A 13,926-nucleotide genomic window follows, 5' to 3' on the forward strand; every position below is an offset into this window, starting at 1 on the left:
TGTTGGCTTTGCTGCTGGCGTTGGCCACGAAAGGAGCGTCTATTGCCATAGCTACGTCTGTTAGGTGGCCTAGAAATTTGGTCAAGAGTCTTGATGGTATCAAACTCTTTCTTCGCATGTTCTAGGGCTTCATCAACTGCTTTCCCAAACAGATGTGTTTGTTCTATGGGCTTATTGATCAGGGAAGCCTGGGTTTCCGGCTTAAATCCCGAATTGCGCAACCAGACATGGCGTTTGAGAAGTATTCCCTGAACCAGGGAACGGCCAGCCGTCTCTGCGGCATCTAAGGAGTTCTTTACGATGCCCTGGTTTACAAGAGTTCCCTCTGAGATTATAGCCAGCAGGCGCGAACGCAGGGGTTCTGGTGCGTCCTCTGCTTCGCTGCGCAGCTTGCTCCACTGTGCATCTGCGTAGCTAGCTAGTAGGGAATTGTTATTTGCAATCCTAGTTGAGAAGGCGGCAGAGGTCGTGATTCTCTTCCCAAGTGCATAGAGCTTCTTGCCCTCTTTGTCAGGTGGTGCCTCACTAGTGGATAGTGGTACCCCTGCTCTTTTTCTTGTATTAGTAACTACAAGGGAGTCCGGAATAGAATGTCCCGTGATGTACAAAGGGTCAGAGGACGAAGGGCTGAAGAGCTTTTCTATCCGAGGGTTTACCCCTCTGACTAAGGCCGGATTGGAAAGGGAAGGAGTTATTCTTCTCCTTATGGAAGCCAGGAGCGGAATAGATTGACTAACCGGGGCTTTTTCTTTAATAACTTTTTCTACAAAGTCTATGTCCGGAAGAGTCTCCCCTGTGTCTATTTCAAAATGCGCTGCTGCCTTGCGCAATAGTGCATTAAGTGAAGGTTGGTCATCTATGGGGGAGGTTGTTTCCAATAGGTGAGTCCTTGGGAGGAGAAGGGTGAAAGACATCAGGGTCTGAGTGCACTGATGGGGATTGCCAAGGCTGCACTGATGGGGATTGCCAGGGATGTGAGGTAGCTGTATCTTCTTCAAAAGCTCCTGCACTAGTGTAAGGGTCTTCTTCAAACCCCTCTTCCTCATGTACTTCCTCTCCACCCAAACATTCCTCATCTTCCTGGAGGTATTGCTCCTCTTCAGTGAGGTCATATGCGTCTGTAGAAGGGGGAAACAGCCTAGGAATCTTGACCCTAGGGTCATCCTGGGTCCATTCTCTTGGTCTTTAGGGTGTGGGTGGGTTTTGGCTACCCAAAAACCTTTCAATTTTTTCCATACAAGAATGGAGTCTTTCAAGGGTCTCATGGGGAACCCCTGAATAGTCTAGAGGGGGGAAATCAGTGTTTTCACCTTCAAAACGCTTTGAATGCTCCCACAACGTCGACAAAAGGTTTCCGTCGCCCTCAGAAAAGCCCTCCGGTAGTTCAGAAGTGCCCTTAGATGAAGGGGTCAGTTCCTGGCTACTCTTGTGCTTTTTCGGCGTTTCTATATCTTTTGGTGCGGTATTCGACGTCTGTTTCGTCGTCCGCTTACGCTTGTCTTCGGAAACAATTCTTGACAACGAGTTCGTCAGTAGAGGGTTCTGGAGTCGACGTTGCCTGCGTTACGCGTTGTTTCTCGACGGCCGCTCTATGGAGCGTTACGTCGGATGTTTTTGAGGTAGCGCCCGTGTTAGATGAAAGCCCAATCGCTGGTCGCGGCTGCGTTTGCGGGTGGGGCTTGAGACCCTTACGGTCTGAGGTAGACGCCGGAGTGCCCTGCGTCCCCTTCGGCGCTGATGGATCCTTCGTCCTCGACGAAGAAGAGTCGTGGGTTGTGTGCTTAGGCCTATGGGGTCTGTGTGCGTCCTTGTCGCCGGGGTGTTCATCCCCATAAGCAGGGCGTGAGCCGAGCCCGTCGGGGCCGGGGACGGACGTCGAGGAGCGCGAGCGCTCCTTCTGGGGGTTAATGACTTCCGTAACGGACGTCGAGTTATCACCCCCCTCGTCACTTTCTGTAACAGCGGCGGCGGGTGAGGAAACTGACTTCGACATAGCGTAGTCCGCCCACCTCTTAACTTTTCGTTCTTTAAGAGTTCTTGGTTTCAAGAGCTTACAGGCCGCGCAGCTGTCCTCTTTATGATCGAGGGGCAAGCAACGATTACAGAGCTTGTGTTTGTCCTTCCAAGTGTATTTGCCCCTACAGCGTGGGCAAAACTTAAAAGGTGTCCTCTCCATAGCTGAGGCAATAAAAACTGGTGATAACAACCCCAAGGGAAAGATAGGGGAGAAAGAAAGACATTCTCGACGAGAAGATAAAAGTTCGAACACCCACTCTCCCTACTGTATGTTGGCCGGCGAGGCCTGGCCACGTGTTCGGCAGCGCCGAAGGATCTCCTCCGTCTCTTCCCCTCCGTCGAAAACTTGCTCGGCGGAGAAACAGCTTCACAGCTAACGTCGAGGGGAGGGATCTTTAACAATAAGTATAAATTAAGGACCGAGGTCCGTAGTAAGTGTTTTGCAATGTCTCTCTAGGAGCTCCGCGTAAGGCGACCATAAGCTGGGCGGAAAAAAACAATCTGAGGGACCTCGACGCGTGAGGGATTGTGGGTACAACGCACGTCACTATAGGGATAGTGTTACAGACACGCCTTGTCGACGTCCCCTTTTCGACTACGAAAAACAAAATGCAATACTCCGCAGTGACCACTGGATGTCGGACCTATGCACAGCATGTGATTCTAAGCAGATTAACAAACATCAGAAACATATTTATTGAGTGCTATCACCAAAGCTCTTTACAACACAGTAAACAATGGTACAAAAAATTGTTATGAAGGGAGTACATGGACAATACGATGAACAAAAGTAAATGATTAGTTAGAAAGAAAGATTTTTTTATAAACTAGTATGAAAGACATGAAGGGAAGATGAAGAATGAATATCGAGAGGCAGGGAATTCCAGTGTTAAGGAGCAAGCAAGGAAAAGGAATGAAAGCGAGAAGGAGCACATGGGGAATTTGGTACAGAAAGAAAGTAAAGAGATTTGAAACAGGGGTAGCGCAAGGGGATTAGAAAGTTACCATGGAAGAGAGATAGGTTGAGGCAAGGCCATGTAGACATTTAAAGAGGATGCAAAGGAAATGAAAAAGAAGACAAGGAAAAAAATAGTAGCAAGGAAGCCAAAGGGGAAGAAGTGATAGACAAGTGAGGGGAACTGTGCATGAGTTATAGTTTCCTAGTTACAGCAAGAGGAGTTAATTTCTTTCTGCGGACTCCAGGTTGGAGGGCCTTCAACCAAGTCAAAGCCATCCGATAGTAAGAGGCACTAGATAGCTCTGACCATGGTGAATTCCCTTACAGCGTATTCAATTTTTATTTTTCAGAATATTAGTGGGGTCCACAATTGTAGCCAGTAACGGTATGTAATTGCACTAGTATAAATGGCACATTTATTTTGAATTTTTGGTTAAAACTCACCCGAAGGCCTTAGGGCGCACAAAGAACAAACAAGACAAAACAACAAAGAAATCAAGAGTCAGAGTGGCAGCCGTGGGTTAAAGCTTAAATTGAGGGAGAATTGAACAAAACGGTTTAGCCTTTTTTGAAGTCATGCGTTGGTTGAATTTTTGTTGAGATCAGGAAAGATAGAGTTCCAGGTAGCATGGGCTAGGACGTCAAAGTTTGTCCCCTCATATCTTGCGAGTCGGAATCTAGGCTGGACGAGTCTGGCCTGGTTCTGAGACCTAAGCGTACGTGAGGGCAGGTAAGGCTTGAGGCGCTCTGTAAGATAAATAGGGGCCTCATGGGCCAGGCATTTGCGAGTAAGGGCCATGATCTTATGAGAGACACGTTGCTTCACGGGCAGCCAATGCAGTTCTCTTCTTGCTTCGGAAATGTGAGACCTAGGACTGCTCAAACTGCCCCATTTTTGTCACTTGAAGGCCAGAGACGATTGGGAAGTGCTGGCCAGTAGAATGTTACAATAATCAAGCTGCGAGTTGACGAGGGCTGAGGCCAAAAGGGACATGTTTTCCTGAGAGAGAAAGGGACGAATGGGACTGGGCAATTTATTAATGAGGCACAGCTACAGTGGTAGAAAAATGATTAAGGGTCAAAATGGGAGACAAACTGGTTTCTGAGTTAGTAATTGGATGTTGCCAGAAGTGATGCATCACAAAACAACAGGTGCCTGCAATGAGATGCTTGACACTTAAAGCCATATGAAGGCCTTGCGACGAGTGGGAGCACACACACAATAGTGGGGCAGACATTAATGACACATTTGTGATGCAGATCAGCAGCCTCTAATTGGTCCCAAAGACCTCTGAAAAACGTTCAGAGAGAATACAAATCAACACCAGCAGATACCCATTTGATTGCAGAATGGGTTAAAAAAAAGAAAAAGAAAAAAGTGGCCTACTCTCATGCACTTTATTTATTTATTGGATATTTGTAAGGCGCCTATACAACAACTGACATGGCAAGGCACCACAAGGCAACAAAGGGTGGAGGGGAACAAGGGAGAAAGATACAATAAAGGTCCTATTAGGGCTTGTGACATTCGGATCGTGCAAGCGCATAACAAGAAGTGCGAGGAGGCGGGAGGTGGGAAGTGCAGGTAAGCGCATAAAGTACTAATGTGGGAAGGGTAAAGGGGCGAAGTGCATGTATAACGGGGAGGCCCAAGGGCATGTTGGAGTGGATAGCAGGTAAAGCACAGGGAAGGGGTGGGGTCTGGGGTTTTGGGGGGGGTGGGACCCTGTTTAACCAGGAGCCAGTCATAGATGAGGAGGAAGGAGTTAGCAGGGGAGCGGGGGATGGAGGAGGAGAAAGGAGCATCTTGAGTAGCGTCTGGAACTTAAGGAGATCCGGCTCAAGCCTGAGTCGGGCAGGGTGACCATTCCAGAGGGAAGCTCCTGACGCAGAGACATCTAGCCCCCACTCTTTGCTTAAAGAAGTGACAGATTTGCAAAGAGTTGGAGCAGGCAGACTGAAGGGCTCTAGCAGGGAGGTATTTAGGGTGAGAGAGTTGGATGCATCGGGATCTCAGTCCCCAGAAAGCCTTGTGGATGATGCAGCGGGTCTTGAATTTGATCCTAGCAACAACTGGGTGCCAGTGGAGAGAAACTAGGCCTGGAGAGATGTGGTCCCTGGGCTTGAGACCAAGAATAAGTCTTGCAGTCCTATTCTGGATTAGCTGAACGGAACGAAGGGAGGATGAAGGAGGATTGAGGAAGAGGATGTTGCAGTAGTCAAGCCTAGAAAGGACCAGAGTTCTGGAAAAATTGAGTTTCTGGGGGAAGGTGAGGAAAGGGAGAATACCTCTGAGGAGGTGCGGATGATAGGGGGCCTTTTTGGCAACTTGAGACCAAAGTTATCCCAGGAACTGCATCAAACACTGGATTCGGATTGCCTCTACTTGAGAAGGCCAATGGAACTGATTACTGTGGAACAGGATAATTAAAGTAATTCCTCATGTAGGATGATCTGATTTCAGAAAGATGGGCTGCTAATCTGCAAACAGGCTAGAACCGTGTGCAGCTGTCTGGGCCACTAACTGCAAGCCTGATGGTCCAATAAAGAGATGTTGACCTATAACGATTGCACTTCGTGAAACATGGCCTCCTTGAAGTATAAAAAAGAAAGAGGCATATGGCAAGTAATGAAGGTTCTCCACTAGAGATTAGCTTGGTAGCATCCACCACTAGCTGGTGCGACACCCATGAACTATGAGTGGAGGAGAGCGAGGAAAAAGTTCGATAAAATAGGAGTTAACATGGACAAATAGGTTTGACGTTTACCCTTCCGGTAAGGGACTACATTCCAACAGGAGATTCTGGTCTCACTGAAGCAAACATTTGGGAATGCAACTGAGCATTTATTAGCACAGTCCAAAACTTGAGTGGCTTGCATCTGGCCAAGAAGCCATCTCCAAAAGAGTTTTTGTTTCTCAATTTACAGACAGCTGGTTTGAATACCACACACCGAGATTCATCTGCAGAATGCAGCAGTTCACCTTTATCCAATTAAAAACACTAGAAGTGGCCGTTACAATAAAACAGCTTTGGGGTAATACATACATCAATGTTTAGTCATCAGTTGAGAGAAGATCAGGTCAGTAGCAATTGTAAAACGACTACTATTTGGCAGCTTTGCAGTGGGCAATAAGAAATGAGTTTTGTCACCTACATGCAGTCCATCTAGACGGTGCCCATTCCAACAAATAAAGAAATCACTAATATGCAATAATAGGCTGGCTTCACTCAATTATCTAAAATGAGAGTTGAAGGATTGAAAGATTAATGAATCTTGGTTTTTCTGTAATCTACAATGGTCCCTCCATATCAAGGGAGTGGCTAGGGTTCACTTGGAAATCAGCGTGTGAGTCGTACATTGCTAACCCGCATTCTGGCTACATTCATCTAGACATGTACACACACACCAAATGATTTCGTAGATCTTAGGGAAACACACACAAAAGGCTTCCGACACCAATGGTCAGATCTCACACCGTTCTGAAGCACCGCCCGATTGACTAATGTTTTTTTCCTAATACAATTAAATAAGAGAATACTTTTCTATCATTGAAGAAGCAAAGAAGCGCAACACACCAGATGATTCAGGACGTATCAACTTCTATTGCGGAGCTGCAATGGAAACGTTGTATTGTCCTGTTCACTTTTCCTACACAAGAAAGTTTGACTAAGGTTGATGCTTTCGTTTCAAATAGATGTTCTCGGTTGTAGAATTTGATCAGTCACTTCTGGCAAACGTCCATAAACTTTCCAGCTTCAATTATTCTAACCTCTATTCGGCTGCCCTTCCCTCCCCCACCCCTGCAAGAAATTAAGTCATCCATCACAAAAAAATGAACCAGCAAGGGTTGCATTACAAATGCTGCTCCTGCTAACCACAGTCATTTTTAAACGACTGCCATTAATCAAGGTCATCGGGCAAATAAGTTTATAACATTTCACACTGTGTAATCTGCTGTAAACCAAGTCAAAAAGACATTAAGCCTTGGTTCAGGTCTATAATGAGAGCTTCCAACCCAAAGAAATGTTATTTTAAGGGCAAGTCTATAAAAAGGCGTCTCTGTTTACAAAGGAAGTATTTTGAAAGCAGCGAGTGCTTTCCGTCTACCACTGGACAAAGTGCAGGAGAAAGCACACAATGTGTAAAAGAAATTGGGAAGACGCCAGTAAATATCATGGGCGATTCCATAGAAACCACAGATAACCCTGGTTTGTCAACGATAATCAAACTACAGGTAACAAACTTGTTAGGAAAAGCCAATTTCAAACAGTAATACACCTAAAAACTACAGTAGCTTGTTTGCTTAACACTAGCCTAACCGGTCATAGGTCACTATGACCATAGGTCAGGAACCATTACATGGGGAGGAGTAATGAGAACACCCCACCAGAGGCAGCTCATCCATAATGGGCAACAGGACGCTGACCTGCTATCCATTATGGTTGAGCCAAGTAAGCCAGGTGAAAACACGGAGTACTTGCTCAGCTAATCCTGCGCTGGCTTTAACTGTACAGAGAAACGTGATTTTCTTTGACAGTTAAGTACCTCCGGAGTGCATGCCCAATGAGCCATGGCGTGGGGTATCACGGAGTAGATAGTGCCTTGGGGGCATTCCTGCTACTCCCCACATATCCAGAGGCCTAGAGTAGCTGAGCTGGAGGTGCTGCAGCTCCACTGCGCATGTGCAGGAACCAAGAAGCTCTCCCTGCTGTGTGAATGAGTGGGTATAGGCTGTTTGGTTGTGCTCGTCAATAAGTGTGTATGAATGCTATATGGGTGCACATGTGAATGTGTATGAATGTGTGTGCTGGGGGGCAGGCCTCTGATTTGTGGCGGAGGAGGGTACATGTGCGCAGCGACAGCCAGACTGGATAGATTTTCTTGCTGTGCCATAGCATTTGTACTGGGCATCAAGGGTAAAGCCAACATGATTACTATTGTTAAATGGCCATCGTGGCCTACATTAGGGCAGTAAGTCTGGACATGTTTTCCTACTGTGGCATGACATCTTTTGCTGGCAAAGCAAACAGAAGTATGTTCTTATACGGGAACACTAGCAAATGTTGGTGTCACCAGCATGGTCATCTAGAAGCGTAGCCAGCATGACATGTTTTTATAGTGGGAAATATTGTGGGCAAAGGCATCATGGAAATCCATTGGAAACTGTTTCGTTGCACTGTTGGTGACTTGCATCTACTGGATTTTTTCAAGAGTCACCCTATAACTCTTAAGCAATTAGTTCACGAAATGTGTGCTATACAATACACCATTTTAACCCATTATTGTTAACATTTTCTGTATGGGGTGTTGCAGGGGGGAACCCCCCGTAACTCCCTTTGGTTGATTTTGGCTTCCTTGTCATGCTCGGTTACTCCCATATACTTGTGGGAAACATGTATTTACACCCCTCTATTACAAACATTCATCAGTAACCACTGACACCCTCCAAAGTTATTTACCATCTTGTCATCTTGTTCTTTGCATCTACACTCTCAAGGTTAAACACACACACTTCAATACATGCAATACAGGCAATCTTTCAAATGCAGACATTTTAAAAGGAGTGGTCCTGAAGAATGCACAAAAACCAAACTAGAAGTAATAAGAATTACATATTTCAAAATTGCAGGGAACCTTGCTGGAGGAGGAGGTACTGTGCCCAGGTCTAGTTGTGATGTTTGTAGTCAATTGTTTATCCCTCCATCGAACTTTGAGGCCTGCACAGCGGGCAACACAAACAATAAGAATTACAGGAAGAGCATGTAACTAAAATCTCATACTCACTTGTCTATATCGATGCCAAGAGGATTAGCTGGTCGTAGGGAGAGCGGGGAAATACCTTTGTTCCGGTCAGTACGCATGTCATAATAATTCATTTCTTCAACCCACACAGCAGATTGATCCAATATACCTGAAGAAAACAAATCACATGTCATGAAGTCGGGCAGGAAACATGTGTCCGAGTATACCACTGTGACAAAATGATTACTGCCCTGCAGTAGTACGGGGTTGAGTAACGGGCTGAACCACCTATCCAGACGAACACTACCCCAAAAAAAATGGTGATCCCAATCACGAAAGAAAAACGGATCCCTCCCGAAAGGTATACCTCCTATAGCCTCTTTTGGTGGCATAGGCCAAGGGCAGGCTAGATATTCAGGAGAGATGTGAGCTGATGCCAGTAGCAACCCAAACAGTTTAATACGATTAAAAAGTAAAATAAATGTCCAATCAAGGTTTTATAACAGACATTTAATCAAATATTTAAAGGCAATCCACTAATTAGAAAAGACTAGAAAATCTCACCTCTGTAATAGAAAAAGAGACTTTCATAAAATGGGCAACTGGGTAGATGAAATGGGGTGTTCAGACAATAGATTCTTTATCAAGACCGGAGCAAAAATTATGCTGAACTATTTAATTCACAGGAGCCTTTAAAAAAATTGATTTGAAAGAAACAGTATACAAGCAAAACAACGAAACTACCACCACATTTTCAGGGACTACCAATCCCCAGAAGTCCACAGTGTTCCTGCAGTTTTGTGCTTCTTCAAACAATCAATCCTGGCCCAGCACACTACACAAGTCATGTCCTGTCCATAACTACTCCTCTTTCTTTGCTGCTCTTCCAAGCAGAAAGGTACATTTTGCTGTAGTTTTGACATTGCTGTAGCTTGGCATTAGTGTACTTAGGTAATCCGAATTGCGACTTTAGTCAATACTAAAGAGTTTCATTGGTGTACGCTGGTAACAGAAATTGAGATTGTCTACGACGTTGGTCAATACTAAAGAGAGTCATTGCGCAACCTGTGTGCGTGCAAACGATTACACAGGATTCAGCAAACCCTTATTTTAGGCAAGACAGGTACGGAGTCAGTGCTTCCATAGCTGACATTCCTCCACCCTCTGCCGCCGCATATAGTATAAGGGGAGTACTGGGGGCGCGCCTGGCGGCATGCAACCGCTTAGTGTGCGCGGTTAGGTTCTGTATCTTAAGTGACACTCGGGGACTGCACCAGGACTGTGAACAACAATGCTTGAATTTGGTGACCAGTGCACCCCCCCCCCCCGGGTCGCGCTTCGATCGGCAGTCAGGGGTTAGAAAAAGGGAGCCTCAATTTCCCTTGCCACACAGTGGCACGTGCGATCCCAGCAGGGATCTCGGCCACCTAAGCAATGTAAAGCATGCAGGATGAGGAAAGCACCTACCGCTTTCAAAGCAGGCGCAGATCCCTGAAACACGAATAAGATGCAGGGAAGTTTTCCTTGTACACGCTACAGTCCACAGGGTTTTATTAAGACAGCCTGCTCCCTCCTCACAGCCTGCAACGTTCAGGAATACTTTGGCACAAGGGCACAAAATACTCACTACAAGTGCCCAATTTCAAGCTGATGGCACACACATAGCCTGACAGTTCGTCTCCTGATTAAAGTGAGGAAGAGCAAGAGATAGATCTAGACTTGTTTCTGTGTTTTAGAAAGGTGCTGGGGGACTCACTTGCCATAGCCGTATCACAAGGAGTCCAGACCATTCAGGAACGCCGGCAAGCACTCAAATCCCTCATTGCTACAAAAAACATGGCTCCGAAGAAAAGAGAGCTTAGCCCAGGTGAAGGTACCTTGGCATCACACCCTAAAGGAACGGGAGTGTCTAAGGGGGAGTTAAGGACCTGGAAGAGCACCCCATCTTCTACCCCCCCCACCGACCCCGGACCACAAAGCTGGGGGCCTACAGCCACCCCAGGAGGAAGGCAACCCATTCAGTAAGATAAAATCCGCTTTTCTTGGGAAACTGGCAGTACCAGCCCAAGGAGGGAAAAACACAGGGGACGCTAAATGATGGCGAGACTCCCTTGGAGGATGGGGAAGACGATGAGAGCTATCAAGACGATAACAGTTTAGTGGACTTCACTAGCGCCAACAAAACGCCAATGTTGCCCAGAGCCACAACGGAAGTAGGGGATGACATGAGCGACATGTTTGACTCCGATAGCATATGCCACCTAAAATCGACAGAATGGCTGCCCTCACAATATATGACACAGCGTATTAGGAAGCCCTTAAAAAAAGAGGTACGCTTCCGAATGAGGGATGAGTGCGCGAGGCCGGAATTGCCCAGCAAAGTAATGGACACCCCCAAACTGAATGCCAATATTGTCCCATTCGTTACGAAGGTGACTAAAGACGTCAGACGAGGGGTGGACCGAGCCTGGAAGAATTGCTGGGACAAGGTCCTCGACATAGTCAGACCTCTAGCAAAAAATATGGACCTGGCAGGGAGGGCCAAGGACACAGGCAAACCCATGGATGCAACTACCCTAGCTAGTTGGGCACAGAGAGTGGTATGCCTGCTTGGCAATACCAGCTGTGCGCCATCATCAGAAAAACAGCGCAGTTTGCTACTTAAAATAGACAGCAAGCTGGGAGACCTGGCGAACTATGAGGCAGGCAAATCTGTACAAGGACCCCTATTTGGGGAAGCTTTTGCTAAAGAGATGTCCCAATTTGTAGGGACTTACACTGTGCTGGAGAAGAACAAGTTACTTACTAACTGTAACGTTCTTTCGACTGGATGTTCCTCTCACATATTCCCCATCTATGATACATGTTTTGCCAGCTTGGCTGCTTCGGAAATATTTTCTTTGCAGAGGGTGCTGTGCACGATGTCGTGACGTCGATGTCCCTCGAGGGCCGCTGTAGCGTGTCGACGTCATCAGTAGTATAAGTAGCTTGTGTCGCGCCGGTTGCCTTCAGTTCTGTTTTTTCGTTCCATTATTCGAGGAACTATTCAGCGTACCCCAAACTGCAAGCTCTCCGGAAAACACAAAGTGTAATTCACGTAAATTGTACGGTGGGAGGGGCGATGATTAATACGTGGGAGGAACATCCAGTCGAATGAACGTTACAGTTGGTAAGTAACTTGGTTCTTCGAATGAATTGTGTCCTCCCATGTATTCCTCATCTTTGATAGTCTCCCGAATCAGTGGCAATTTGGAGGAGGCAGTACTATTAAGTTTTATCATGAATGGAATGGAGGACTGACTTGGCAAAAAGGCCTTCTTCAGATGAAGGAGTCTAAGCAGTAGTGTTTGACAAAAGTATGCACTGTCGCCCAAGTTGTGGCTGAGCAAATGTCAACTACTGGACACCCCTCTGAAGAGACGGGGAAGTTGCCATGGCCCTCGTGGAATGGGCTCGAATCCCTTCTGGCGGGTCTTTCCCAGCAAGTCTGTAACACTCCAATAGCCGGTGTAATCCACCGGGAAATAGTCTGTATAGTCACTGGTAGTCCTAATTTAGGACCAGTATAACCCACAAAAAGCTGGTCATCCTGGCACAATTTTGCCATTATTGCAATGTAAAAAAACTAAGAGCTCTTTTTGGGTCTAGTCTATGGAACCTCTCTTCCTCTTTGCCCAAATGAGGAGTAGAGTAGAACGTTGGAAGTGTTATTTTTTGTGATTAATGAAAATCAGAAACTACTTTCAGCAAGAGAGATGGTTTAACTCTCAAGACTATTTTATCCTTATAAAAGTAGTATAGGGAGGTTTGCATGAAAGAGCCTGCAACTCGTTAACCCTGCAGGCAGATGTTAGTGCTACAAGAAGAGCAGTTTTCAGTGTTAATAGCCTCAACGGGCAGGAATGTAAAGGCTAGAAGGGTATACATGTTAGAAATTTCAACACAAGATTTAAATCCCAAGCAGGGACATGAAAAGGTACTGGAGGGTACACATTAGTGAGTCTCTTCAGAAATTGGACAATTAACAGTATTTTGAAATAAGAAACCTTCAGAGGAGTGGTTAATATATGGAAAGTGCCGCCAGATATCCTTTTATTGTTCCAATCTGGAGCCCCAGATTGGCCAGATGCAGCAACAACAAAAAAAGCACCATAGGAGTGCTGCATTGAAAAGGGTCCACATCCTTATCCTTGCACCAGTTACTGAATTTATTCCAACAACACCGGTACAAGGATTTGGTTGCTGGCCTTCTGGCCAAAAGCAAAATCTCCTTTCGTCGCCCCGGAGATCCCAATCCTTATATCTCAGCCTCTCAGAAACCATGCGTGAAGGCTGAGTGTCTTGACCTCTGGATGGAGAACCCGACCTTCCTCTTGCGAGAGAAGATCCTCTTTTTGAGGAAGACGTATTGGAGGGCAGATGGAGGGCAACGTCCTCCTGGCCCAATCTGGGGCAATTAGGATCATGGTTTTCCTGAACTTTATCACCCTCCTGATTACGTGAGGAATCACGGGGACTGGTGGAAACACGTACAGGAGTGGAAATTCACAGTCCACTACGAACGCGTCCCTTAGAGCTCCTCTTGGAGGAAATTCCCTTGAGCAGTACTGATCACACTTCCGACTGACCTCAGTGGCAAACAGATCCACTTGAGGGGTTCCCCAAAGGGTCAAGATCTCTTGAAGGACTTCCTGAGCTAGTTCCCACTCGTAGGAGACTGTGCTCTGCCTGCTCAGAGCGTCCGCCGCTGTGTTCTCTCCGCCTAGGTGAACGGCCGATAGAGAGATTCCTTCTTGTATTGCCCAGAACCAGAGTTGCATTGCCTCTCTGCACAGTGGTAGTGACCCTAGGCCTCCTCTCTTTTTGAGGTAGTACATGGCCACTGTTTTGTACGGCATTATCAGGACAGTCTTTCCCCGTACAGAGGGCAGAAAGGCCTTCAGTGCTAGTCTGATTGCCCTCGGTTCCAAAAGGCTGATGGGTAGTTTGGACTACGATGGAGACCAATGACCACTGATTCCAGTCTGCTGGTGTGGGCTGCACACTCTGTGAGTGAGGAGTCCATCACTACAATTATCTCTGGCCATGGTTGCCAAAAAGATTGTCCCTTGAGAACGTTGTCTTCGCAAGTCCACCAGATCAGGTCCTGTGCAACTCTGCTCGGAACTTGCAGAAGATCCGACATGTTCCCCGAATATTGGGACCGC

The 13,926-nt window shown here is 46.5% G+C and overlaps 1 protein-coding gene across 1 annotated transcript in view; it reads right to left on the minus strand.

The window, feature by feature from the left end:
• Positions 1–13,926, minus strand: part of EXOC2 (exocyst complex component 2) — a 1,591,413-nt gene that overhangs the window by 1,417,449 nt on the left and 160,038 nt on the right. Inside the window, exon 4 of the mRNA XM_069613520.1 lies at positions 8,762–8,888. Within this exon, the coding sequence (XP_069469621.1) occupies positions 8,762–8,888 (127 nt within the window). The remainder of the gene's footprint in view (positions 1–8,761; positions 8,889–13,926) is intronic.

Source organism: Ambystoma mexicanum, chromosome 5p, assembly GCF_040938575.1.
Source record: "Ambystoma mexicanum isolate Mex_15411 chromosome 5p, UKY_AmexF1_1, whole genome shotgun sequence".
NCBI classification, from domain to species: domain Eukaryota; kingdom Metazoa; phylum Chordata; class Amphibia; order Caudata; family Ambystomatidae; genus Ambystoma; species Ambystoma mexicanum.